Raw genomic sequence first — 25,761 nt, forward strand, 5'->3', positions numbered from 1 at the left:
TGCAGTAATCCAGTCTGGAGGTTACCAGCAGATGTACCACTATTTTGAGGTCTATTTACCCTGGTGGCGCAGTGGTAAAACTGCCGCCCTGTAACCAGAAGGTTACAAGTTCGATCCTGACCAGGGGCTCAAGGTTGACTCAGCCTTCCATCCTTCCGAGGTCGGTAAAATGAGTACCCAGAATGTTGGGGGCAATATGCTAAATCATTGTAAACTGCTTAGAGCGCTCCGGCTATAGAGCGGTATATAAATGTAAATGCTATTGCTATTGCTATTGCTATTGCTATTGCTATTGCTATCTCAAGAAATGGACGCAGCTGGCGTATCAGCCGAAGCTGATAGAAGGCACTTCTGGCCACTGCCTCAACCTGGGACACCAAGAAGAGACTTGGATCCAGAAGCACCCCTAGACTGCATACCTGTTCCTTCTGAGGAAGTGTGACCCCATCCAGAACAGGCAGATCAAAATAGTCTCTCAAGTTCCGACCCTGCACAATAAGTACCTCCGTCTTATCTGGATTCAGTCTCAGTTTGTTATCCCTCATCCAGCCCATTACTGCCTCCAGGCAGGCATTTAGGGAGGTTATGCCCTCTCCCAATGATGTTGACATGGAGAAATAGATTTGGGTGTCATCAGCATACTGATAGCACTCTGCACCAAATCTCCTGATGATCTCTCCCAGCGGTTTCATGTAGATGTTAAACAACATCGGAGACAATATGGAGCCCTGAGGGACACCATACAAAAGTTCAGATTTTGAAGAACAACAGTCTTCAAGGGACACCATCTGGAACCTGCCCGAGAGGTAGGAGCGGAACCACTGCAGAGAAGTGCCTCCCACCCCCAACCCCCTCAGACGCTTCAGAAGAATACTATGGTCAATAGTATCAAAAGCTGCGGAGAGGTCCAAAAGGACCAACAGTCACACTTCCTCTGTTAATTCCCAGTTGGAGATCATCCATCAGGCTGACCAAGGCAGTCTCCACCTCATAGCCAGCCCGGAAGCCAGTTTGAAATGGGTCTAGATAATCCGTTTCCTCCAAGACTGTCTGGAGCTGGGAGGCCACCACCCTCTCAATTACCTTGCCCAGCCACGGAAGGTTGGAGACAGGCCTGTAGTTACTCAGCTCTGAGGGATCCAAGGTAGGCTTCTTTAGAAGCGGTCTAATAATTGCTTCCTTAAGACTAGGAGGCATCCTACCTTCCCTCAGAGATGCATTTATGATCTCTACCAGGCCTTCTACAACAACCCCCCTGCCAGATAGTATAAGCCATGTCAGGCAAGGGTGGTGGTGGGCCGCACCGTTCCAATCAGCTTGTCCACATCCTCAGGAGTCACAAACTAGAACTGATCCGAACTAACCACATAAGAGGAGTCACTGGATACCTCCACATCAGATACTGAAGTAAATGTGGAGACGAAATCCAAGTCGGCCCGAATACAAGAGATTTCCCCCCACAAAGAATTCATTAAACACATCACAATGGGTAATCGATGGTTACAAATTCTGATTCAAGGGAGGAGGGGCACATACTAGCCCTCTCACAACCCTGAACAGCTCTGCCAGATGTGAACTTGTGGATGCAATATGGGCAGAAAAGAATCGCTTCTTTGCCGCACGTATTGCCTGAGCATAGGTCTTCAAATGAGTTCTATGTTGCAATCTGTCGGATTCAAGCCGAGTCTTTCTCCACCTGCGCTCCAGTCGTCTGCCTGGCCACTTCAGCCCCCGAAGTTCTTCAGTATACCAAGGAGCCAGTTTTGAAGTGAGTCGGAGAGGATCCAACCCGTAGGAGCGACCCGGAGAGTTTGCTGTTCCAATTCTCCACCAGGACATCAACAGGATCGCCGGCAGAACCAACACTGAATCCCTCCAAGGCTTCTTGAAATCCTATTGGATCCAATAACCTTCTTGGGCGGACCATTCTAATAGGTCCCTCGCCCCTGCAAAGGTGGGGTGTGACTGTGCACCCTGATCAGAGTGAAATACCAAATCAAGCATGTGACCTGCAATGTGCATCGGTCCCGAGACCGCCTGAGATAGGCCCATAGTCGTCATGGCCGCTATGAACTCCTGAGCCGCCCTGGACAAATTGGTCCCGAAATGAACATTGAAGTCGCCCAGCACCACAAGCCTGGGCGACTCCAACACCAAGTCCGAAACCAAGTCCATCAGCTCAGTTAGGGACTCTGTTGAGCAGCAGGGCGATCCGTACACCAACAGAAGTCCCAGTCTATCCCTGCTCCCCAAACCTAAGTACACACATTTGATATGGTCTGACACTCTAACAGGGATCCTGGTAAGGGGGATATTGTTCTTATAGACCACAGCCACTCCACCTCCCCGCACCTGGTCCCTCACCTGCTCCTCAACAGAGTACCCTGGAGGGAGAAGCTGGGACCTCACTGGGCCCCCAGCCTCCCTCAACCAGGTCTCTGTAATACATACCAGGTCAGCACCTTCATCCAGAATCAAATCATGGATGGTTTCTGATTTGTTCTGGACCGACCTGGCATTACAGAGGAGCAAGGTGAGATTCCAAGGGTGGTTGGCACTGCTTCCCAAGGTCAAAGAGCTGGCAGGACAGCCCAAAGCGGAAACAGCTAGTAAATTCCTATGTTCCCTTCCCCTGTAACGGCCTGCTGACTTGCCAACGTTACTTCTTCTGTTCCCCACCACCACAGGAATGGCTGCCCCACAGTCAGTGGACACGCCCCCTGTCTCCCCATCTCCAGGTAAGCCCAGACACATTGCATATATGGATAACATTATATTAAAAGCTTCAGATTCTTTGATTTATGCATTCTTCACCAAGGGAGAGATGTAGACCTTAATCTACAAATTATCAAACAGCAGAATCAACCATAATGAAGTCTAGCATGAAGTGTGTTTAACGCTTTGGAGCTATTCTCATGATCAGCCAAAATCGGGCTAGGAGAGCCTAGCCCAATTTTGGCTGATCGTGTAAACCACCGGGCTCATAGGCGAGCCCGGTGGCTTACAAGCAGCTAGCCCGCTTTTTTTAGCCCTCCCCAAAGCCCAGGTTTGCAGAGCAAGCGCTCCACAAACCCAGGCTTCCCGATCGTGAGTAGCCCCCCAGAGGGGAGGCAAAAAGCCGCCTCCCGGCTCCAGGGGTCTCCCCAGTATGCCCTGTGCACTCGCGCAGGGCATACTGGAGCTTCCAGGCGCCACGTGGCCCCCGAGCTCTGCAGCCCCCATCACAGAGTCACAAGTCATGTGGGCAGCCCATCTGGCCACCCAGGGCTCCCTTCCTGCTCGTGTGTGGGGAGAGTGAGTTTAGCCTGCTCTCCCCGCTCACCCCACCAAACCGGGTCTCACTGATCGTGAGACCCGGCTCTATGAGTTCAGACAGCAACAATGCAGGTAGTCAGTATGTTGATCCATCCAGGCTCCCAACTTCCTACATCAAAAATGTTCAGGGTAGAATATTGAAGGATCTGAACTGATGTCTTTCACTTTCGGAGTCAGTTCTGAAAAACTGGCCATTTCCTTCCTATATTTATATTTTATACCTATGTGACTAAAGATTAATTACTTGGGCTATCTTTCTTATCCAAGTCCATATGTTGCTTAATCTGATAGCCAACTCTATGATCAATTCATAGAAAGTTCCCTAACACTTCTTGTCACCAGCCAAATATGTCCACATCTATAGGAGTGGGTACTGGTGAAAGTGCGAAAAGGAGGGAGAGGGGAAAGGAGATACTGCAATTCAGAAGGCTATATGTAGTTTGTATTTTGTCATAAGAAATGGCATTCTGGCAGATATACTGAGGTCATTCACACAATCAAAAACTGTTCTACCTGGGTTTGGGAGCTCTGTGTGCTCCCAGTTTTCAGTTGTGTGGAAGCAAGGTAAGAGGAAAACCCTGCTTCAACACAACTGAAAATTGGGAGCACGCACAGCTCCCAAACCCGGGTAGAACAGTTTTTGATTGTGTGAATGACCTCACAATGCGGTTGCATTCATTGCATCCTATACATTATTGTCTTGTTTCTGTACCAATGGTCTCACTGGCTACTTGGAACTGTAACACATGTGAGTAGCACCCAGAATACCACTGGTACAATGTGCACCAGTGCAAGGCACTTTCCCCAGTCTCTCCTTCCCACTAAAGCTCCCTGAGCCTCTCAAAAAACCATGTTGAGGGCTGGGAACCTTGACCATAGCACAGGATACAGCAAAAAAAAGAGCCCCTGGTGGCGCAGTGGTAAAACTGCAGCCCTGTAACCAGAAGGTTACAAGTTCGATCCTGACCAGGGGCTCAAGGTTGACTCAGCCTTCCATCCTTCCGAGGTTGGTAAAATGAGTACCCAGAATGTTGGGGGCAATATGCTCAATCATTGTAAACCGCTTAGAGAGCTTCGGCTATAGAGCGGTATATAAATGTAAGTGCTATTGCTATTGCTATTGCTATTAGGATATGCAATGGAAGGCAGAAGTCTCTGGGCACCATGAGCAAAGTGGTACCTCCGCTACTGGCTCCCCTCACAGTTTCCTGGTATCCTTCCTTCCCCTGTGGTCCCCAACACTGCCTCTTGGGGACTAAAGTGATGGGATATCCCCTTTCCCCCAAATACCTCCTTTTAATGACTTAACCCGCTGGCAAAACATTCCCTTTAAAAACACAAACCCTGGTCACAACTGTGGTGCAGGGAGGGTGGAAGAATAGACAAGCAGAGACAACATATAAAAGAACCAGGACAAAACAACATTATTGTAGGGAACAGAATAAGATGAAGTTCTGTGTTCATGTATATGCTAGTTTAGCTTGCTTGTTACCAAGTGAAGAATGAAGTAATGGTGGATGGGATTAGTACTCCCCCCTAAACCAGTTCCAAAGTCAGATTACCCTCCCTAGCACTCCATTGTTTTATCAGACAAAATCCTTCTTCCTTAGCCAATTCCTTGAACTAAACTGACTCCACCCTAGTTCAGCTCAGAGCCTGGAGGATTCTGCGCTCACAGCCAGGGACATCATTAGGGGGTGGGCCCATGGGGCACAAGCAACCAATGAATTGTTCAGAGCCCTGAATCTCATCAGCCACCTCTCTCTCTTCATGACCTCTTCCAGAAAGGAAGTGCAGCAGGGGAGGCAACTGTACAGAGCATGGACCTGATCTAGCTCTCTGCTGCTTCCACCATCAAAGTCTTTTCTCTTCTATCTTCACCATCTTTTCCAAAGACTCCCTGCGAATTGGAGGACAGATGTACAAATTCAGCTTCTGATTTGTCCAGAATTGTTCATTGTTCCTCTTCCACCATCCAATCCAAATTCACGTGCCTTTGAGGCATCAAATTTGCATGTAGAGGTGGGAAAACTTTACCTCAGACAAGTGCCTTCCATAAACCAATACTTAATCTTCCTGGGGGCTGAACAGCTCCAACAATATATCACTGTAGTCCTTACTTAGCCTGTCATTTCTCCCTCTTATGCAGACCAAGTTAAAAGAACCAACCCATCCAGCATTGTAAACAACAAACTCACTCTGTAAAGGTTGGGACAATGTGAATTTTTCACAGCATCCCATGATGTTGCTGAAGGTCCCCCAACCCTCAGTGAGAGCTTTTCCGAGTTTTAGTAGGAAAAAGAGGCTGGAGAAGGTGCCTTGGTGCATAACAATGGTACACTCTGGATGGTATCTTTTGTTATTTCTTTATGGAAAAATCCCAACACAACCCAGGCCCTCTCAGAGGTCCAGAGAGACCCGGGCTTTTTCGGAAAAGCTTAATAAGCACATAATCTGAATTCAGGAATACTCAGTGTTAAAAGGGCAGACATGCACAGTTGGCTTAATGATTAATACTGTCAGTCCTACTACCAAGATACCATTGTTTAGGCTGCTAAAAGTCTAAAGGTAGTTATGCAGTTATTCACCCTAGCATCCGGTGGATAATCTAGGCATAGGTCTCAGGACATCTGTATTGTGCTCATTGCTAATATGTATAGGCATAAGACAGACTACATTTGCTTGTCAGAAGAACAGTGAAAACCACTAAACAACACCACAGGAACACCTCACCCTGCCTTTTCCCTGCTCAGGCTTCACCATCCCTAGAATATAGATTAGCTTTAGAAACAATGTCTCAAAAACATCTACTGATTTCCCCCACCCCACCCCACGAATCTAGATCCTCCCTTTCTGCCAAAGGTGGTTTACAATTTAAAATATTAGATGACAAACAGCAAAATTCTCTTAAACTGCCAGTGGTCTCTTCAGGAGCTGGTTGGATGTGCTCCTCTTCTGGCCTCCCCTCAGAGCAAACAGGTCTCCCAGTAGCATGTCATGAGGCCACTATGACAACATAACTACCTTTAGACTTTTAGCAGCCTAAACAAGGGTATCTTGGTTGTAGGACTGACAGTATTAATCATTAAGCCAACTGTGCATGTCTACCCTTTTAACACTGAGTATTCCTGAATTCAGATTATGTGCTTATTAAGCTTTTCTGAAAAAGCCCGGGTCTCTCTGGACCTCTGAGAGGGCCTGGATTGTGTTGGGATTTTTCCATAGACATTGTCTCAGTTACTTGTATGGTGCATGCTTCTCTATTTAAATATATCTATGTACTGGCTAGTGGGTGGAGTCATTGTTTGTCTTGCTGCACTTCACTTGCTGACTTAAATTCAAACTGAGAGGTTCTCCCTCTCTCTGCACAAGAGACTGTTAGGCTAAGAAAAGGCTATGAGGTCATTCTCGCGACTGGGCAGGCAAAGGGGGTGGGAGGCTGCAGAAGCCCGCCTTCCCCACAGACGATCTCCGAGGACCATCTGGGAACATGGATCACACACTCAGATGGCCCACCACTGTCTCAGGGAGCATGGAGGCAGGAGGGCCAGGGTATGTTGTCCCAGCCCTTGGAAATCCCGCAATGCACTACACGAGTGCATGGTGCATTGTGGGGAACCCGCCACAACGATGGGCAAACACCCATTAGTGTTTCAGTGCCAGCTGCATGCAGCCAGTGATGGTACATGATCAGCACTCGCTCCCTTAACCTCACTTGCGAGGTGGGCTCCCTGGTGGTGGTGGTGGGTTTGCCACTGCGGTGCCACTGGGAGCTGCATGCCTCCTGGCAGTTCTTACGGGCAGCCAATCCCAGGCTTGGCATCTTTAGCCTGGCTGCTCATGAGAACAGCCTCCATGTTTAATAAGTCATATATATCAAACTCTTGTTTCTCAGTTAAAGCTGGCTTCCTGTTCAATTACTGATAAAAGGATAAGTAATTTCTCTGCAACAGGTTGAACTAAGAGGTCCCAAGCATTCATATTAGCATCTAGTGCAGTGATTCTCAAACTTGGGTCCTCAGGTGTTATTGGACTTCAACTCCCATAATCCTCAAGCAAAGGCCACTGAGGCTGGGGATTATGGGAGTAGAAGTCCAATAACACCTGAGGACCCAAGTTTGAGAATCCCTGATCTAGTGGCTAATATGGGCTGAAGCCTCAGGACATCTATATCTTGCCGGTTACAAATGTAGGCATAAAGACCTACTATATTTGCTTCTTAGAAGAACAGTGAAAAAGAGCACAGAAATAACTGCCCCCCCATCAGCACACACATACACACACACCTTCCATAGCTCCAGCTTTACCATCCCAAGTCAAGATTAACACCTAGTTTTAGAAACCATGTGCCAAACATTTCTATTGATTTTTTGTGTGCATTTATATTAAGCCATTTATATTAAGCCCCTCTGCTAATACACTCAAAATGGTTTAAAAGTTAAACTGTTATCAAAAGTTAAAAAGACACCAGACATAACAAAAATCTCACAGGCCGTTTGTGGTATCTGGACCAGTCACATATACCTCAAGCCTACCTTACAGGGTTGTTGTGAGGATAAACATTACTATGTACACCACTCTGGGCTCCTTGGACAAAGGGTGGAATGCAGCTCTAAAAATCAATCAATCCAATCCAATCTTCAAGAACTGAAGGCATGTGCTCCCGGGTCTGGACTTCTCTTCTGGCCTCCGCTAAGGGCAAACAGGTCTCCTAGTAGCACCTGGAAAGGTGGGGGAGCTTCAGTAGAGAGGAGTGGGAAAAGTGCCTTGCACTGACTACTTGATTTGAAGTTTCAAATGTATCCATAACCCAAGTGAATTTAATTGAGATAGCCAAGGATTTTATGAGAAATGGGGGCACACCCCTTCTTTGCCTAGAGAACAGAAAATAAACCTTCTTTCATGTGGCATCAGCTTTTGGGAACTTTGAGTTTATAGGGAACCAGTGCATATATAAAATTAGGCTATTACACACACCTGTGGGCTTTTCATTGTTGGCTGCTGTTAGACTTTTTTGAATTTTATGTAAACGACCTAGAGAGGTTTCATAAGGTTATTTATTTATTTATTTATTTGCCACATTTATATACTGCCCAAACTTTCACCTCTGGACGGTAAAGATAAAACAGATTAGATTTATACATCGAGTAGTAAAATAAACTCATATTCTACTTATCGCAGACAGTGTGCTCAGTAATCACATATGTGCTTGTTTGAAGAAAAATGGCCACCTATAACAGAACATGTTTTTATAAGATACAGTATTAAGAAAACCACATTAAATGCTATTCACATTTATTATTGCTATGAGTGATTATGTTGTCCAGTGACAAAAGTCATGAGGCAACTATGACAACATAATCACCTTTAGACTTTGGCAACCTATGAATATCTTGGTAGCAGGGCAGTATTAATAATTAAGCCAGTTGTGGATTTCTACCATTTTAACATTACTGAATTCAGATAATGCAATTCTTATGCTTTTCAGAAAATGTGCATGAAAGAAATCGCCATTAAGCTCTGTCAAAACATTAATTCCATGCAGATTACTTATTATTTTACTGCCTTGGAATTGTCTTAATGAAAGGCAGTATATAAATAAAATAAATAAAAATATTTTAAAGTAAAATCAAGTGTCCAGTTCAGAAACTGAACTGGTTTAGAGTCATTGCAAATGGGAACCCCCAGTTCAAGAGTTTCCTTTGCCATTCAGTGTCACGAGCCAAAGTCTTGAGCTTAGGAGAAAGTTTTGAAACACAGTCAATTTCCCTTTATATGCTTATAGTCACATGGACTATAGGGGTGTGTACAAAACCAGTTTGCCTGGTTTGGTTTGAATTCAAACCAGGTTTGAACCGCTTCGAGCCTCCAAAACTGGTTTGAGTGGTAGGCACCCATGGGTGCCAACTACTACCCACACTCCAAAGCAATTGGATACTCCTGTGATTTTTAATGAATTTTTTTGGGGGGGGATTATTACTGCCCATTATTTCCTATGTGGAGTACATAGGGGCACAAAAGGGGGGCCCACCAAACCCCAAGGCAATTGGGTGCCCTTACTATTAATGGTGAATTTCTTCTTTTAAAAAAATCCCCATAGGGAATAATGGGGATTTGGGGCTGCCCCAACCCCCCCTTTGGGGGATGGCAGGGCACCCCAAAGTTGGTCATGGCAGGGATGGCCTCAAGCCATCCAAGACACTCCCAAGTCCCTGGGATTTTTATTTCTTAAGATATGGATTTTTAAAGGCATTTATATTTTCCTTCCATTTTGCAGGTTGCTGCTGCAGATTTTGCAGAAACACTTTCACTGACCTAATTGCTGACCTTGGTTTGCACATCCCTAATAGACTAAAGTTTAATGATTTGGGCTATCTTTCTTGTCTAGACTCATATGTTGCCCAATATGATAGCAAACTCTTGGAGCAAGTTGAGGCACATTCATATCGCCACTTGCCACCAGCCTATTTATTTATTTATTTATTTATTTATTTATTTAGCACATTTTTATACCGCCCTAACCCAAGGTCTCAGGACCACACCGATAGAAGTGGCTACTGGTGGAAACTGAGATAGAAGGAAGAAGGTAAAGGAGACGCTACAGTTCTTGTTGTTTAACATAGCTGACTTCTAGTCAACGCAAATGGAAACCTCCAGTTCAAGAGCATCCTTTGCAATTCATTGTCAGGAGTTGCATATGTACAATGAAACAGTTTGGGGAATGTATTTCCAGCAATCAAGTGAGTGAGTAAGCCTGCTTCAGAATGATGCCACAAGGATGTGTGAGGGCTCCAACTGTTACTTAAGTATTACACCCATCCTGCAGCAGCTCAGTTGGTTGCTGGTAGGGGTGTGCACGGAACCGCCAACTTCGGTCCGGCACTGGGGTGGGGGGTAGCTTTAAGAGCGGCAGGAGGGTTTACTTACCCCTCCTGCCGCTTTCCCACTCTGGCGCCGTAATCTTAAGAGTAATTGGGGCGGCAGGATACCTCCCTGCCACCCCTTCCCCGATGTCGCACGAAAAACATCATGCGTGCGCTTCACGTCTCTGTGACGTGCGCGCGCGCAAAGCACTCCTGGGAGGTTTTTCGGCAACATCGGGGAAGGGGCGGCAGGGAGGTATCCTGCCACCCCAATTACTCTTAAGATTACGGCGCCAGAGCGGGAAAGCGGCGGGAGGGGTAAGTAAACCCTCCCGCCGCTCTTAAAGCTACCCCCCACCCCGAACCGAACCACCCAGGTCCGGAGGCTTTTTCAATGGCCTCCGGACCAGTCCGGGCCCATCCCTAGTTGCTGGTGTTGACCTTTAAAGCCTACACGGCCTGGGGCTGGGCTATCTGTTGAATGGCATTCACTCATATGAATCTCAGATTGTCAGACCAAGTCCTTCTCTTGGCCCCGCCACTGACACAGATCCAGTTCACAGAGATCAGGAACAGGGCTTTTCTAGTAGTGCCCGCCCCCTGCTTTGGAATACCCTCCCAGAAGGGCTTTGTTAGTCCCCTCTGGTTGGTTTTTAAAAGAACTTGAACACTCTCCCTTTTAAAGCAGTCAGTCAGCGCCTCTCACTCACACACAAACAAGTTTTACTTTTAATCTCAACTGCTGTTGTATCCTATTTGCTATTTTAGTTCTGCTGTCATTCTACGGTGTTTTATTGTGGCCGATTGTGTTTTATTGTAGGCTGCCCTGAGCAGCAGTGTGCTGGAGAGGTGGGATAAAAACATTTTAAGCAAATAAAATAAATTCCACATATTATAACTTCTCAGAAAGCAGTTGATTGGAGAGTGATATAGGCATGATCCAAACTCTGCAGGACAGCAGGAACCACACACAAAAGCCCCGCTGAAAGGAGGGACCTGCCTGTTTTTTTCCATGTGAGAGAGCACTCGGCAGTGCAGACAATGTTCTGGCAGTGTATTCTTGCCTGGCTTAATATAGGAAGAGACATTACAGACTCTTTTCTGCACCTGTGAGAAGCTAGAAATATGCCGATAATGAATCCTCTTCCTCTCTTGTGGAAAGTTTCAGGCATTGACCAGCAGTCTATTTGAAATACTGCTGTGTTCAGTCACAGAACTGTTTGATCTCCAACCACCTCCATGGGGAAGTGACCAAGTTGGTTCATAATTTTTTTAGGAGGGTGAGGCAGGATGTGTCACTACATTTTTGCAAAACAGTGCTTTGTGTGTTGTAAGCAATTACATTTATGGAAAGACAAGATGAGTCATCAAAAAAAATTTATTTCTTCAAAGGAAGTGTTACAGGTAGCAAAACAGTGCCAGTATAACATGTTGTGCAGTGGCAAGTACTGTGGCAAAATACAGCTTAAGTAGTTTGTCCAGTTTCACAGAATTTTATACGAGGCACAAGATTGAAGTTTCAGATTATTAGCATAAAAAACTAGAAAAGCTTAATTTCATGTTCAAAGCTATGTTAGTGAACATGCAAGTTATCATGATATGTGTGTGGGTGTGCGCATGCACACATGGCAGAAAGGGGTAGGGGAGTGGGAAGCCACAGCTGCTCATAGGCATTTACCATTAAATGTTCCGCAAAAGTTAGGCTTTTTGTCCATCTGGTCCCAGATCTTTGGCTACCAACATTGCAGTCACTGGATGCATAGAGGCTCGATGCTGCTGGAAAGCACGGACTGCTTGATCACGGGATTTGTCAAATTTATAGAGGTCCCTGCAAGAAATTCCATAGTGCAAGCATGAATAAGAGAGCTCATTTCTTCTTCTTTCTTTTTAGTTTAGTGCTGAAACATTTTCAGTTTAGTGCTAGGATGCCATGTTTCTTGTTACAATATTCAGGGAAGAATGTATTCTTCATGAACATACAGTAATTGCAATTAAACCAAAGTCTGATTACCAATATGAAATACTGCACTTCTCTCCGATATAGCATTAATTAATTCAGATGTTCCAGGGATTGGGAAATTTGAGAAAACATGAAGAGAAAAATGAGGATGGAGGGAAAGGAGAGCCTGGTGGTCGTTAGGAACAAAGGAAGGAATGCTAACAATAAAAGAAAGATAAATAGGTTCTCTTTAAAGTAAGCCCCTTGCACCTCACCATAAGTCTAAAGCACCCCTTCACCCCAATACTTGAACCATTGCCCACATATTTCCAATCAAGAAATAGAAAGCTTGTTTAAGAGAATACAGATACTCAGAATTCCATGTTCTATGCACAATATCCGATTGGTTTTGTGCACCAGATTAAGTTACTTGAAGCATCCATTATAATGAATGCATTTATTTTAGATACTACATTTTCCATGGCAATGGTGTTTTGCACCATACTGCTATTTTTCAAGCAGGACATGCCTAGTTGGTTTGCTGCCATACAGAACTAGTCATCTGGAAAAGAAGGAAGTGGCAAACTAAAGGCAACAAGCAGTGAATAAATCAGGAAATGAACACGAGATCCAAAATATCTGGATACAGAAGTTTCTGGTAACTGCATTACCATTCTCTATCTCCTTCAAGTACCACATCATGAGGTTGGTGACTGACAAACTGAAGCCCACAAAAGTTCCATAATAGTGTGCCAATGTGGGTTAATCCAGGAAGTAGTGGTCTTGCATTAAAATTCTGGTAGTGGTGATTTTTAAACAAACAAAACAGACCAAGAGCAATGTAATGTAGCTAAAGACAAACTGTGAACTTATTTAGAATTAAGTGTTGAACCACCCTTTCTTGGTTAAAAGTAGACATTCACACTTTGAATATTTGTCTTACTTAAACAAGGGACGGGTAAACTTCATTCTGCCTTGTTCTGTAGCCATTTTTAGAGCTAGAGGAATGGCATCTTCCCATTTAGCTTGAATGCAGAGGCGCAACCATCTGAAAAGTAGGATTAGCTTTTGGTTATATATAGCCTCAATCAAGATTAAGTGAATTCAAATTTGTAGCAAGCATATTTTTGGCTAGTTTATGCGAATGATTGTACATATTTGCTTACTTTCCATATCTGCACCATTTACTCTGCTTCTAACACAAATTCAACAAAAACTGGATTTGCTTGGAAACGAGAAGAATGGTACATAAGACAAGGTATAGGAAAAGGAGAACAGGCGGTCCACAGAAGAAGGTCTAGGAAACAGTTCCTCTTGCACGAGACAAGCTGTCCAGCAGGGTACATTCACTGCAAATACTGCTCAACCAGAAAGCTGCTGAAGTTTCACTGAGACATTTTCAAGCTTCTATTCAGTTATGCTCTCTTAAAAAATTATTAGGATGCTGTATTCTGCACCATGGATCAATCATATGCTGATTCAGTCCCAGAAATGAACATGCCCACACTTAACTGAACATGTCTCCTGTTCAATACAACATACTACTTACAATTATCACATAACAGGCAATTCTGCTGTATGTTTAATAGAAGTTACTGCTACACAGTATAACTATTTGTGTCCTTTATTGACCTCCAGTGTTTCCAGATTTTACAAACCTGAATCTGATTTCAGAGTTGTTCACGGCATTAAAGTTGTAAGCTTCCTGCATTTGTTTTACATGACTCACTGAAAGAGGATTCTAAAAAAAAAGAAAAGAAAAAGAAAAGGAATATTAAGACAGTGGCTCTTCTGTCCCAAATTGTGCTAGCCTTAGGACTTCATACCTGAAGCAACAAGTCACTGCACCCACATTACAAGCTACTTGTTTTTAAAAAGAAAACACAGATGAGAGGTTGAAAGCAGCAGAATGGAAGCCACTCTGAAATCTGCTGCCCAGAGTACATGCTTTGTGCTTAGGCTGACTCTGCACAGTAGCATAACAAAATGAAAACATCACCACGTTTTGTAACACTGTATGGATACAGCCATCAGTACAGCAAAATCTGAACAGTCACTTCTGGAAGACAAGATAAACTATTGAGAAAATATTGCTAGTGACTGGGAATAGTGTTTTCTTCATTCTACAAACTGCGACAGCAGAAGGAATACTCCAGTTCTTCTGTTACAATTCTGAATACTCTTAAGGTGCATACCTGCTGAAATCCAAGAAATGCCACATTTTGCTACTATGCTAGCATGATGAAGAGTTTTTCACTTAAAGATCAAACCCTTAGTAGAATGAGGAACTTGAGAGATTATGGATAGCAGATATGTTTCAAAGAACAGCAGAAAGATCACACTTGAGGGAAACGCCTGTATTGTGCCTGCACCTACCTCCAGTAACAATAGTGCCAGGAACTCAATAAGTTGGTTGGAAGATAGGTCTTTTATATCAGCTGAGCTGAAGGAGCAGAGATCATGTTCAGTGGCCTAAAAGCAAGCACATTTAGGAGATAATCTGAAGCAGGCCTTTCAAAATATCTTGTTTCCAAACATTGGCATAGTTGGGAGGGACCCTTGAGGTCTTCTTAATCCAGCCACCTGCTCAATGCAGGAATCTGGTACATCACTTCTAACAAATGGTACTCTAGGTTCTGGAAGTCTCTAGAGGAGGAGAACTCACCACTGCATGAAGCAGACCATTCCATAGTTAGCAGTAAGGTTCCAACTGGGTCAGGCTAGAGAAGGGCTGCACAACTCTGGCCCTCCTGCAGATGTTGGACTATAGCTCACATCATCCTTAGCCACAGTGGCCAATAGTTAGGGATTATGGGAGTTGCAGCCCAACATCTGCAGGAGGGCCAAAATTGTGCAGCCCTGGTCTAGAGCTAATGCAGATGTTGCCACATTTGCCCATATGTTTGTGTTCAGTGTAATTGAGTTGCATCATTGCCATGTGTGTTCTTAGTTCTCAACTATCCACTTTGATGTGTTATGTGGGGAGATAGTTTATTGCTAGATTAATGTTATCTCAAGGCAGTTCCCCCTCTCCGAAATATTCCACGATGAATTGATCATTGTTAGGGAGAGCTTCTCTAGGCTCTTCCCTAGTCCCTACCCATTTATAAAATGGTGCCATTACACACTTCTCAGGCAAGCAGAGGACGCCAATAATTTAAGAGGCAACCACAGAAACCTAATGACTATATGGTCTCTGCAAGATTAGCAACTTTGGCAGCTACAGAAACTGCTTGGATGAATGAACACCATCTGCTCAATACCATGAGAGGACTTTCACACCAGATCATCATGGAATCTATGACACGAAACACCTTAAAACATCATGTGAAATACCAGAAATCATTAGGTAAACACAACTTCTGCATTAGCTTACATATGAAGCTACAGAAAACAAGGGTCACGATCCAGAGTGCTGCACACACAAAAGCTGCCTATTCTCTTTTACAAGAAGAAATGGGCATTCACTGTGTGAGTATGCAGTGCATTCTTTCTTCAGAAACTGACCTGCGCTGGTTCATCTAGTTTACAATTGAGATGCTAACTAAAAAATAAACCAGGACAATTTGGTAATACAGGTGAACTCAAATTTGTTGAGGTTCAGCTTCCTATTACCATCCACTCCTGTTTGTAGGAAAAAGGTGGGAGCAGAGCTGTGCACACACTTTGGAAGGGCAGGACTGTGATCAAGGAATACATGTGTTCACTACTGAACAATTAGAAAAAACTCAGCTTACTGGCCTCTCATTTACTTCAAACTCATTGTTACCAATGTCAAGTAGGAAAGGAGAGAGTCAGAAAGGGTGATGTAGAAAAAAGCTACAGATCAACAGGCATTCAAATAAAAACTGAAGCTTGCATTCACTAATTTTTACTAGACACTGCATTGCAAGACTGTGGGTCAAGGTGATGTATACCGGAAAAACAACACCAAATACAACATTCACAGACATTACACCTGAAATGTGTTTAAAACAGTCTTATATCCAGTGATATGATCATAGGTATATAAAATATCAACTCACTTTGATCCATCTTTGACATAAGGCAAGACAAGCATTTGATAGGGTCATATCATATCTGTAAAGATGGAAAGAATATCAGGGTTGTTTAGAACTGTGAGTTTATACATATTTGTTGATACTTCTGCCTAGAGACCACATACAAACTGGTATCAGAAGACAAGATACCTTATAAAAACAGTCCATGTCCACACTTCTCAGTGATAAATACTTCTGGGTTAAAATTACACAAAGTCTTCTGGGAGCAGACACTTGGAAATACATGTTTAGAAAGTGTTTTATTTATTTATTGAATTTATATACCGCCCAATATCGAAATCTCTAGGCGGTGTACAGAATTAAAACATCATATAAAATATAAAACATTTAAAATGAATAAGAAGATAAAGGTAGTCTTAAAGATGTAAACGTCATAGAAAGAAGTCTGAGAAGAATGTGGGCTTACGTTGGTTTTACTGGTGGCATGCCAGTAGTGTTCATCCATGCATTCCAGTCCACTTTGTCAAGAATGTCAGCCTAATGAAACAAATGCTCTATTCATCCAAATATTGGGAATTCATTAAAAAAAAATTGTAACATACAAACGCTGATTTTAAAGTCACATCTCTTAATGACAATGCAATATAAAGCAACGTTACTGAAATTCTGAATGTAGAAGAGGAAGGGAACACAGGAATTCTCAAATACTTGATTCAATTTGAAATACTATAATTCCATTAATACCAACTCAATGGAGGCAGATGTTTACTATGCACTTGGAGTAGCTTACTTCAAAACATTCTTGGTTCTAATCCCAAACTCTTTGCTTGGTGCATGTGGATCTGCACCATCATTTGGCTATATCAGAATACCCAGGGTGGCATAAGCGAAAGGGTCTGCGATAGTGTGTGTCAAGTGCTTTGAACACCAGGGGGCTTTGTACACTCCCTGTCAAAAAGAGCTTCTCCATCTCCGATTGCTCTGAGATGCTTTTAAAAGCATCTCCAATTGCTTTTAAAACATAAAATGATGCACCTGTTTTCTCAGGCTTTTCATGAAAAATTAATTTTAAACTGTTTAAATATTTTTATTCTGTGAAGTTGTTTTTTATTCTGTTTTTATATTTGTTGTATTTTCAGTTATGCATACTGCCTAGGGATACACACACCAGGAGGTCTATAAATATGATAAACACAAACTGAAAGTGCTGTATAAACACACAGATATCTAACTGAAAAAGCTGTGGACTCTAGGAAACTGAAACCTAATGAGTGATTCAGCAAAGACTGTTCCTGAAAAACAGCTCTGTGCTTTTAGATATGAAACTTTTCAGTGAATGGTATGTGATCATGCACACACAAGTAAGTCAGTTAATTGTGGGCAACATGCAGCACACATAACTCAAGTGTCATATGGGGGAACTTGTGGATGGATGGTTTCCAGTAATGCACGACTGTTCTGTCCTTAACAGACATGCCTAAGAGGCTAGACTTCTTGCTGACACATTATGCATAGAACAAAATCTGCCACATCAGTCAAATAATGACCCTTTGGGTAGGGTATAAATATGCTTAGTCTGCAACTATAACTTGCATTGTTTTTCCTCCTCCTGAGAATGTCAGCCGTCAATCACCTCAAAGTCTAATCTTTTGGGCTGCTTAGTAATAGAGCACATGTTTTTCATGCATAAAGTTCCAGGTTTATTCCCCACCATCACTAGTTGAAGGGAGAACAAGTTTAAATGAGCCAGCGCTGTGTAGTGGCTGGAGTGCTGGACTAGGACCGGGGAGACTTGAGTTCAAATCCCCATTCAGCCATGATACTTGCTGGGTGACTCTGGGCCAGTCACTTCTCTCTCAGCCTAACCTACCTTCACAGGGTTGTTGTGAGGAGAAACATAAGTATGTAGTACACTGCTCTGGGCTCCTTGGAGGAAAAGCAGGATATAAAATGTAATGAATGAATGAATGAAAAATGGCTGAGAAAAACCTCTGGAGTAGTTGCAAGAGTGGAGTCAACATGAGCTAGGATTGTTGCTCTGCCTCTGTATACAGTAGCCACTTCATCTCCCTTCTTCACCTTAAGAGTATCTCATCTGCAACCACTTGTGATACAGAATCTTGAATAAGAAAAGTAGTACTCAACCTTGTCCTTGAAATAAGAGTACAGGAAAGCCTTCCAGTCCTCCGTCATTACACTCTTGTATGCAAATTGCTGGATGTAAGCCTTCAAAAAACCAATGAAGACATCTAGGAGCAAGTAAGACATTTTAACTGGCAGAAATAAAGGTTTCATTTTGGAAAAACGTAACTTTGAGAAGTACCATAATTAGTTACCTGGTCCTCCAAGAAGTTGTTCTAGGTACAAAAGTAAAGCAGAGCCTTTCTCGTATGGCACAGAAGAGTATGCAACATCAGGGTCTACTTCTTTCAGATCAGGGATCAGTTTTGTCACGGGGTTTGTGCTTCCAAGAGTATTTATCTAAATAAGAGAAACAGAAAAAACATACATTGAAAGAAGATCTGATGGAGCTATCTGCCAGCCTACCTGACACAACCAAGTACAACTCTCCAGTGTTGGACAGAATTCACCAGATCTTGCCAGATGATTTTCATATTTCAACAGCCTTCCTGCTATCAGGAGCTTCATTTTAACAAGCTCTATATTAGGGATCAAGGAGTTAAGTTTATTTAGCTTTGGTGACAGAACTATAGTAGAAGCACTTACGGTATTTTGTAATTCTCTCCAGCCTCCCAGAGCCTGGAAATGCCTGAACTCTTCACCAAAGAGCCGGCCACCAATCCTGCGTTCCAAGTAAACGGTGTGTCCTTCATTTAGCCTGAAACAGCACCAAGCACATGAAGTATTGTTAAAGTGTTTCTGGTCTATTTAAAAAAAAAAAAAAAAAAAGCCAGCACACAGCAAGCCAAGACACATACAACTGCTTAAAGCACTTGGATTTCACCTACCAAAAATGTTCCCAAGTTTTGTTTGTTACCAGATTGCCTGTCCAGCTATGAGAAATCTCATGAGCAATAACCTGAAATGTACAAAAATATCAGAAGCGTACTGTGGTCCTGCTTCACTCACACAGCAATAGGAGAATTGACACTACCAATAGGAGAAATGACACTACCAGCACAACCTGCCCTATCCATATAGTACTTAGTTCATATGCTGCCAAAGCATGCATCACATAGTGCATAAACTCTTCCCAAGCCATGAGGCATTTGTGCAGAGGGTGCCTGTGTGAGTCTGGATTTTGGAAGAATGCATGCCTAACACTCCACATAGTACTGAGTTTATTACAGAGAGTTGCATTTTAAAACTGGTGGCATCCAACCCAACACTTCTAAAATGTGATCATTTGCAACTTGCAAAGAGAATTCAGTTTTCAAACTCCAACCCATCAGCCAATAGTAATTGAAAAAGCACACTGTTGTATTGAAATCCATACTGTAAGACTATCTACACATGGTAACTGACATGGTTTTTTATATCGATGGAGTAATCTGCATGTTAAACTGCTTGAACAGTTAGATTGTATGAGAGGGGGCACTCTCCATGAACATTTTATGCATCAGATATGCCAGCTAGCTTAAAAGCTGAAGTTAAATTTCCATTGGCGTTGGCCCTGAATAGTTGATGAACAAAATGTTTGAAAAACAGTGTATGAGTCCTGTGAGATGTTCAAGGGTGGACGAAAACTAGATACTTTTGAGGGAAGCCCATGAAAGTACCCTGAAGTCTGAGGTGGTGGTGGTGGGGCTTTAATGGGGGTGCACCATTACATCATTTCCTGGTGCATTCCAGCCCCAAGGTGGGCTGCCATTTCCTCCCTCAAAACATACTGGGAAATAATATGCTGTCATGGCAGCATCAGTCCTTGGTGTATTGTGGCAGGGGGCGGGGGGGGAGAGAAGGAAATGGAGCAAATCAGTGGTAACTGGCACTAGTCTGCCAAAGAGGAGCAACCCTGCTGCTGGCCTTTACCACAGCAAGAATACATCAAACTGGTAGCCGCCACCATCAACACTTCAAAGGATGAGGTACTAGTGGGCTCCCCATGAAGACTGAAAACTCTCCATTTTTGCCAACAACAAAAGTATTGGCAAAAATGGGCAAGGGGTTTTAGGACAGACGACTTCTCACACAAGTGGTTTATTGCATGAGCAGTACATCTGGGGAGCAGACACATTTTCTTCTGCATGTTTAGAAAACTGATTTTCTTCCTCTTTTTCCAAGCATCGGAAAGAAGGAAATGATCTTCCATATGTTTCTGCCCCAGACATTATACTGCCTATGCAAGCAAACCATGAACAAGAACAGCTATTTGAACAATTAAGCTAGCCTCAGCAACATTGTCCCACCCGCCACCCCTGCAGTTATTGTTCCTGCTCAGAATATTCGGCAAGAAGATACCCCTGCCCCAAATTCTGAGATTTGTGTGTGGGGGGGGGGATCTTTTAGAATTTTCCCTGTGCCAGGCGCAAGAGACCAGTCCCCTACTCTGCCAAGGGAGCTCAGGAGAGGGACAATCTTATTACGTCATGCCAGGCTTTCTTGCTACTTCCTTCTTCCCCAAAGCCTGCTGTGAAGTGCGAGCCAGTTCAAAGCAAGTGGGGGAAAGCAGCAAGAGAGGGTTAAAACTGATTGCTTCCCTTTTTTAAGTTCAGTGCAAGGTGATAGAACGGACTCCATCCTCCACAGCATTTACATGGGAGAGAGTGTCAATGGCAACCGACTACTAAACCATGATCAAGTCCGTAGACCTTAACTGTAAACATGGATAACTGATGAGTCTTGTCCCAGTCATACAGTTTTGTAGGTCATTCCTACAATTTCCTATGGAACGGCAACAGCTTTCAGTATAATTGGCTTTGATTTTTCCTTTTTTTGAATTTACTTCAAGACAAGACAAGAGTATTAAACTGTACCTTAAATAAATATTGTTTTGTATGAACAAAGGCAACTGATCTATGTTGTGTAGTATTCTATAGAACTGCAATGTTGGCAATGATTTACTATTAAAGAGACATTTTAAAATTAAACAACGTAACAGATAGAAAAGTGTCTATCACAGGCTATTTAAACATTAAACCTACAAACAGGGTCTTATTTTGGTTATTTTTTTTGCACAGCACTTAGCATTAGGAACGTGCCAAAATGTGGTTTGATGTCCAAATCACAGCACAATCCCTTTAAAGTTGAGAGCTTCCACAGCCCCTTTAACACCGAGGCGAGCCCCTCCATCCCTGCTCCTCCTCCTCTTGCTGCCATCGCCATACTTGCAGTGCTCTCCCCCAGCTGCCCTGGTGTGGCACTGGCATACACATGGCCTCTGTGCATGTGCAGAGGCCATGTACTTGCTGGTGCTGTGCAGGGGCAGCTGGGAGCACTGCTGGTATGTGCTGATAACTAGGTAGAGCACCGCAAGTCTGGCAGCGGCAGTGAGCAGAGGAGGAGCAGGGTTGGACCTACTCTTCTCTGTGTTAAAGGGGCTGTGGAAGCCCTCACTTTTAAAGGGATTATGCTGCAATTTGGATGCTGAAGTATGTTTTGAGCACATCCCTACTTAGCATTTTTTTAAGCACTTGTTTTTAAATTCATGACACTACATAAGTGTATGTTATACTTACATTGGATAATGATCTGTCACCAGCCTACAAACAAACAAACAAACAAACAAACTGGAGGTTACTTCCATAGGTTCATGCCAAGCAGGAAAAAAACACACAATGAAAGGAATCTGATCAAAATACATTTTCTAAGTTCGGACAAAACATTAGTTTAGTGTTCTTCACATGGAGTCTTGAATTGAAAAGCCCCACAACCCAACTGGGTTTGAGGTGAAGTCTTAAGGAAAACAATGCTATGTAAGCCATAAATATAACTCACCAGTAACGTAGGAGTCACAAAAGTGAGACATGGATTTTCCATACCACCGTATGGAAATGATGGTGGCAAGACAAGCAAGTCATACTGACCCCATACGTAAGGTCCTGCCAGGTCTTCTGCTGTTTTCAGCATATCTTCAGTCTGAAACAAAAAAGATTAGCAAATGTCCTTTGAATGTTCAAACATCAGTATTATTTCTCAAGATACTATTGCACACACAAACTGTCAGAAAAAACAGGTTGCTCATCTGTAACTTTTGGAGATCCGTTGCAGTCATAAGAGTGGGTTCTGCGCCTGCGCGGGACCATTCGGGTAGAATTGACTAACTCCTCGAAGCGCAAAGCTCTGCCCCGTGCACATGCTCAGTTTGGGCGGGCTAGCATTTTCTCCTCAGTTGCTGGAGGACCAACACTGAGATTCAAAAAATTGTATGCAACCAGTGGACAGTTCAACAAGGTAAGTAGTGCATTTCAACTTTCAAACATACAGATTGTCACTTCGCATACTGCAGCGGGGCCGGCGGGAGGGTCTTATGACTGCAACAGATCACTTCCAGACCAAAAGTTACAGGTGAGCAACCTGTTTATCTGGACCGTGATCCATTGCACTCATAAGAGTGGGTGAATAATGAGCTATCAGTCTGGAGGTGGGTGCAGTATGCTAAGCTAAGACCCTTTTCAGCACACCCCTCCTAAAATTGGCCTGAGCTGCAAAGCGAAGGTCCAATGCGTAATGCTTTACAAATGGTATGCTCAGAGGACCAGGCTGCTGCAGTGTAGATGTCTCTGAGCTTGATGCCTGCCATGTGAGCAGCAGAAGTAGCATAAGCACTGGTCGAATGGGCCCATATGGTTTTTGGAGGGTCCACTCTTTGGTGCTTGTAAGCCAGAAAAATCAACCTTACGGTCCAGTGAGAGAGTATCTGTCTTGATATTTGGTAACCTTCCACATTAACCTTGTAACCTACAAAAAGCCATTTTGTTTTCCTATAGGACTTGGTCAGTCTCAAATAGACGAGAAGAGCACGTCTCACATCCAGGAATGCAACAAGCGCTCGAGAGACGCTGTGGTATTCTGGAAAAGGGTAGGTAAGACGATGTCACTATTAATATGAAAGTCAGTAACCACTTTAGGCCTGAATTAACACATTGGCTTCATGAAATTTTGCATAGGGACATCAATACGAAGAGCATTTAGTTCGCTGACTCGGAGAGCTGACATTATGGCCAATAGAAAAGCAGTTTTCAGTGTTACTAGTTTAGGAGGCGCTGTAGCCATGGGCTCAAAAGGGGGCTCTGTCAGGGCTGATAGGACAAGGGACAGTTGAATTGGAAAACATTCCCTCTGGAGCAGTGGCCGATGCCAGCTCTTGAGCAGTACTGGGGGCAATTTTTGTTTGTGAGTGTTATGAACAGGTCGATTTCTGGTGTACCCTAAGCCTGGAACAATGGTTGGAGGTATTGAAGGTTGATCTCCCATTCATGCTGCTATAGACAAAACGAAGACCTGCTGAGATCGTCCACTAAGGTGTTCTCCACGCCTTTGATATGGATTGCGATCACGCCTATCTGCCATGCTATAGCCCAATTCCAAATTTGCAGACTGAGCATGCAAAGGGAGGGAGACCGTTCCTCCCTGACAGTTTAAGTAAGTGATCGCCGTAGTATTGTCCAGGCTGATTTGGATGACCTTGCCTGTCAGCAATGGCTGGAAGGATTTAAGAGCCCGAAACACCGCCAGGAGCTCTAAAAGGTTGATGCGCATCTGGCGTTGGCTCAGAGACCACAGACCCTGAAGATCCCCGCAATGGGCCCCCCAGCCCAGTAAGGATGTGTCCATCGTCACCCAGGCAGAAGGTTGAGGTATCCGGAAGGGGACTCTGGACAGCAGGTTGACTTTGGACAGAAGACTTGGCAGAGGAATTGTCAAAGGGATCAGCACACTGTCTACTTTCAGACGAAATACAGATAGAAACCAAAGTTGGATGCCTGAGATGTAGCTTGGCAAAGTGCACAGTGGAGCTGGACGCCATTAGGCCCAGCAGTTTCTGAACTTTGTGGGCTTTTTGTCTGGGTTGCATCACAAAGGAGGTTACTAGTGTCTTGATGCAGAGGAAGCATTCCTCAGGTAGAAATGCACACTGCATCCGCATATCAAGAACTGCTCCTATATGGTTTATGCGCTTGACAGGCTGCAGCCTGGACTTTGACCTGTTGACCTGAATGCCTAGATCATCGAGCAAATTCAGGACTGTTGAGACTTGCAAAGCTAACTCATCTTTCTGTCTTCCTACTAGGAGCCAGTCATCGAGCTACGGGAAAATGGTTAGGCCTTGCGCCCAAAGGTGAGCCACAATGATGGCTATGTACTTTGTAAACACACGGGGTGCCATCGCCAGTCCAAATGGCAGGACATTGTACTGGTAGACATGGTGATCCACCATGAACCTGAGAAATTGTCTGTGGTTGTGTTAGATCACGATGTGGAAGTACACGTCACAGAAATCCAACTTTGCAAACCATTCCTCCCTGTGAAGAGGAAGGATGCTCTGCAATGTCACTATGCAAAACTTGCCCACATCCACATGACGGTTCAGCCACCATAGGTCCATGATTTGCTGAAGTCTTGCTAGGGGACCTGGAAGTAGCGGGAGTAAACCCCCTGCCACTGATCTGTCCACTGAACAGACAATATTGCCCCCTTGTCCAAAAGAGTCTGAACTTCCTCCATCAGTAATGGGGATGGAGGCATGTACTTGATCCCATTGAATGATGGCTGGGTCTCGAGTTCTATGGCACAGTCCATCTGGACTATGTGAAGGACCCAACAGTCTGATGTTATGTTGCGCCATGCAAAGGCATGACTTGCCAGCCTGATGTTGGAGGCAGCTAAGATGGTAGGTAGGAGAGAAGTCGATGGTCATGACTCCTGGACAAGGTGATTCAGTGGACTGACCTTGTGATCAAAGATGTTGCTTGTTAGAATCAGTGGTTTAGGGCACTGGCCCTGCGAGGCTCTAGACTTTTGGTTGAAAGGCTACCTTCCAAAATGTTGGTAAGGCTTGCAGAAGTCTCTCTTGTCCATCTGCTTGTAAAAATATTGCCGTCGCCCATATTGGCGGTACTTGGAAGCGTAAGACTGGGCAAGAGTCGATAAATGTTTTGGCCGTGGATTTTAATTTCTTGATGGACTCCACAGAGGAGTCCATCTCACAGAAAAAACCCTTCCCATCCAAGGGCACATTTTCCACCCTCTCATGTCAGGTTTCAGCGCAGTGGAGAGCAGCCAGGCATGCCTCCTCAAAGCCATAGCACCTACCAGGTCTGAGACTCGGTCTCTGCCAAGTGTTTGTCACTGGATAAATGTTGTTGAGTGAGGAGGATCACCTTGGCGAGGTGGCTGCTTTTGGAAGAGTTCATCTCAAAGGGAATGGGTATATTTGGCAAAGCAGGCAGTATAACTATCAATTTTCACTGCCTAGCATGAGGTGGAATAGATTCTATGTCCCAAAATGTCCAACTTGTGTCCCTCTTTGTCCCCTGGAGTGGTGTGTCTTTTGCCAGATTTGGAGGAGGATGCGCAATCCACCAAAACTGAAATTTAGGGTGTGTGTGTGTGGGGGGGATGTTTCAACAGAAAGTTGTCTTCTTCCTCCTGGATTCTATATAAATTCTCCAGGAGCTTGAAGGTCGAAGCAGAAGTTTGTAGGGTCTGCCATGCAGATTTAGCCACCTTGGATATAACC

At 44.0% G+C, this 25,761-nt stretch overlaps 1 protein-coding gene across 3 annotated transcripts in view; it reads right to left on the minus strand.

Annotated features, from left to right (window-relative positions):
* Positions 1-11,542: 11,542 nt before the first annotated feature.
* LTA4H (leukotriene A4 hydrolase) overlaps positions 11,543-25,761 on the minus strand; it is a 28,647-nt gene continuing 14,428 nt past the window's right edge. For all 3 annotated transcript variants that reach the window (XM_053256822.1, XM_053256823.1, XM_053256824.1), the window contains 12 exons: positions 22,017-22,157; positions 21,758-21,781; positions 19,088-19,158; positions 18,846-18,957; positions 18,455-18,599; positions 18,264-18,367; positions 16,585-16,655; positions 16,143-16,197; positions 14,494-14,589; positions 13,776-13,858; positions 13,061-13,165; positions 11,543-12,006 (listed from right to left, as the gene is read on the minus strand). In XM_053256822.1, coding sequence (XP_053112797.1) covers positions 11,877-12,006; positions 13,061-13,165; positions 13,776-13,858; positions 14,494-14,589; positions 16,143-16,197; positions 16,585-16,655; positions 18,264-18,367; positions 18,455-18,599; positions 18,846-18,957; positions 19,088-19,158; positions 21,758-21,781; positions 22,017-22,157 — 1,137 coding nt within the window. In that variant the 3' untranslated portion in view covers positions 11,543-11,876. The remainder of the gene's footprint in view (positions 12,007-13,060; positions 13,166-13,775; positions 13,859-14,493; positions 14,590-16,142; positions 16,198-16,584; positions 16,656-18,263; positions 18,368-18,454; positions 18,600-18,845; positions 18,958-19,087; positions 19,159-21,757; positions 21,782-22,016; positions 22,158-25,761) is intronic.

The sequence above is a fragment of the Hemicordylus capensis genome, chromosome 5 (assembly GCF_027244095.1).
Source record: "Hemicordylus capensis ecotype Gifberg chromosome 5, rHemCap1.1.pri, whole genome shotgun sequence".
Classification (NCBI taxonomy): Eukaryota; Metazoa; Chordata; class Lepidosauria; order Squamata; family Cordylidae; genus Hemicordylus; species Hemicordylus capensis.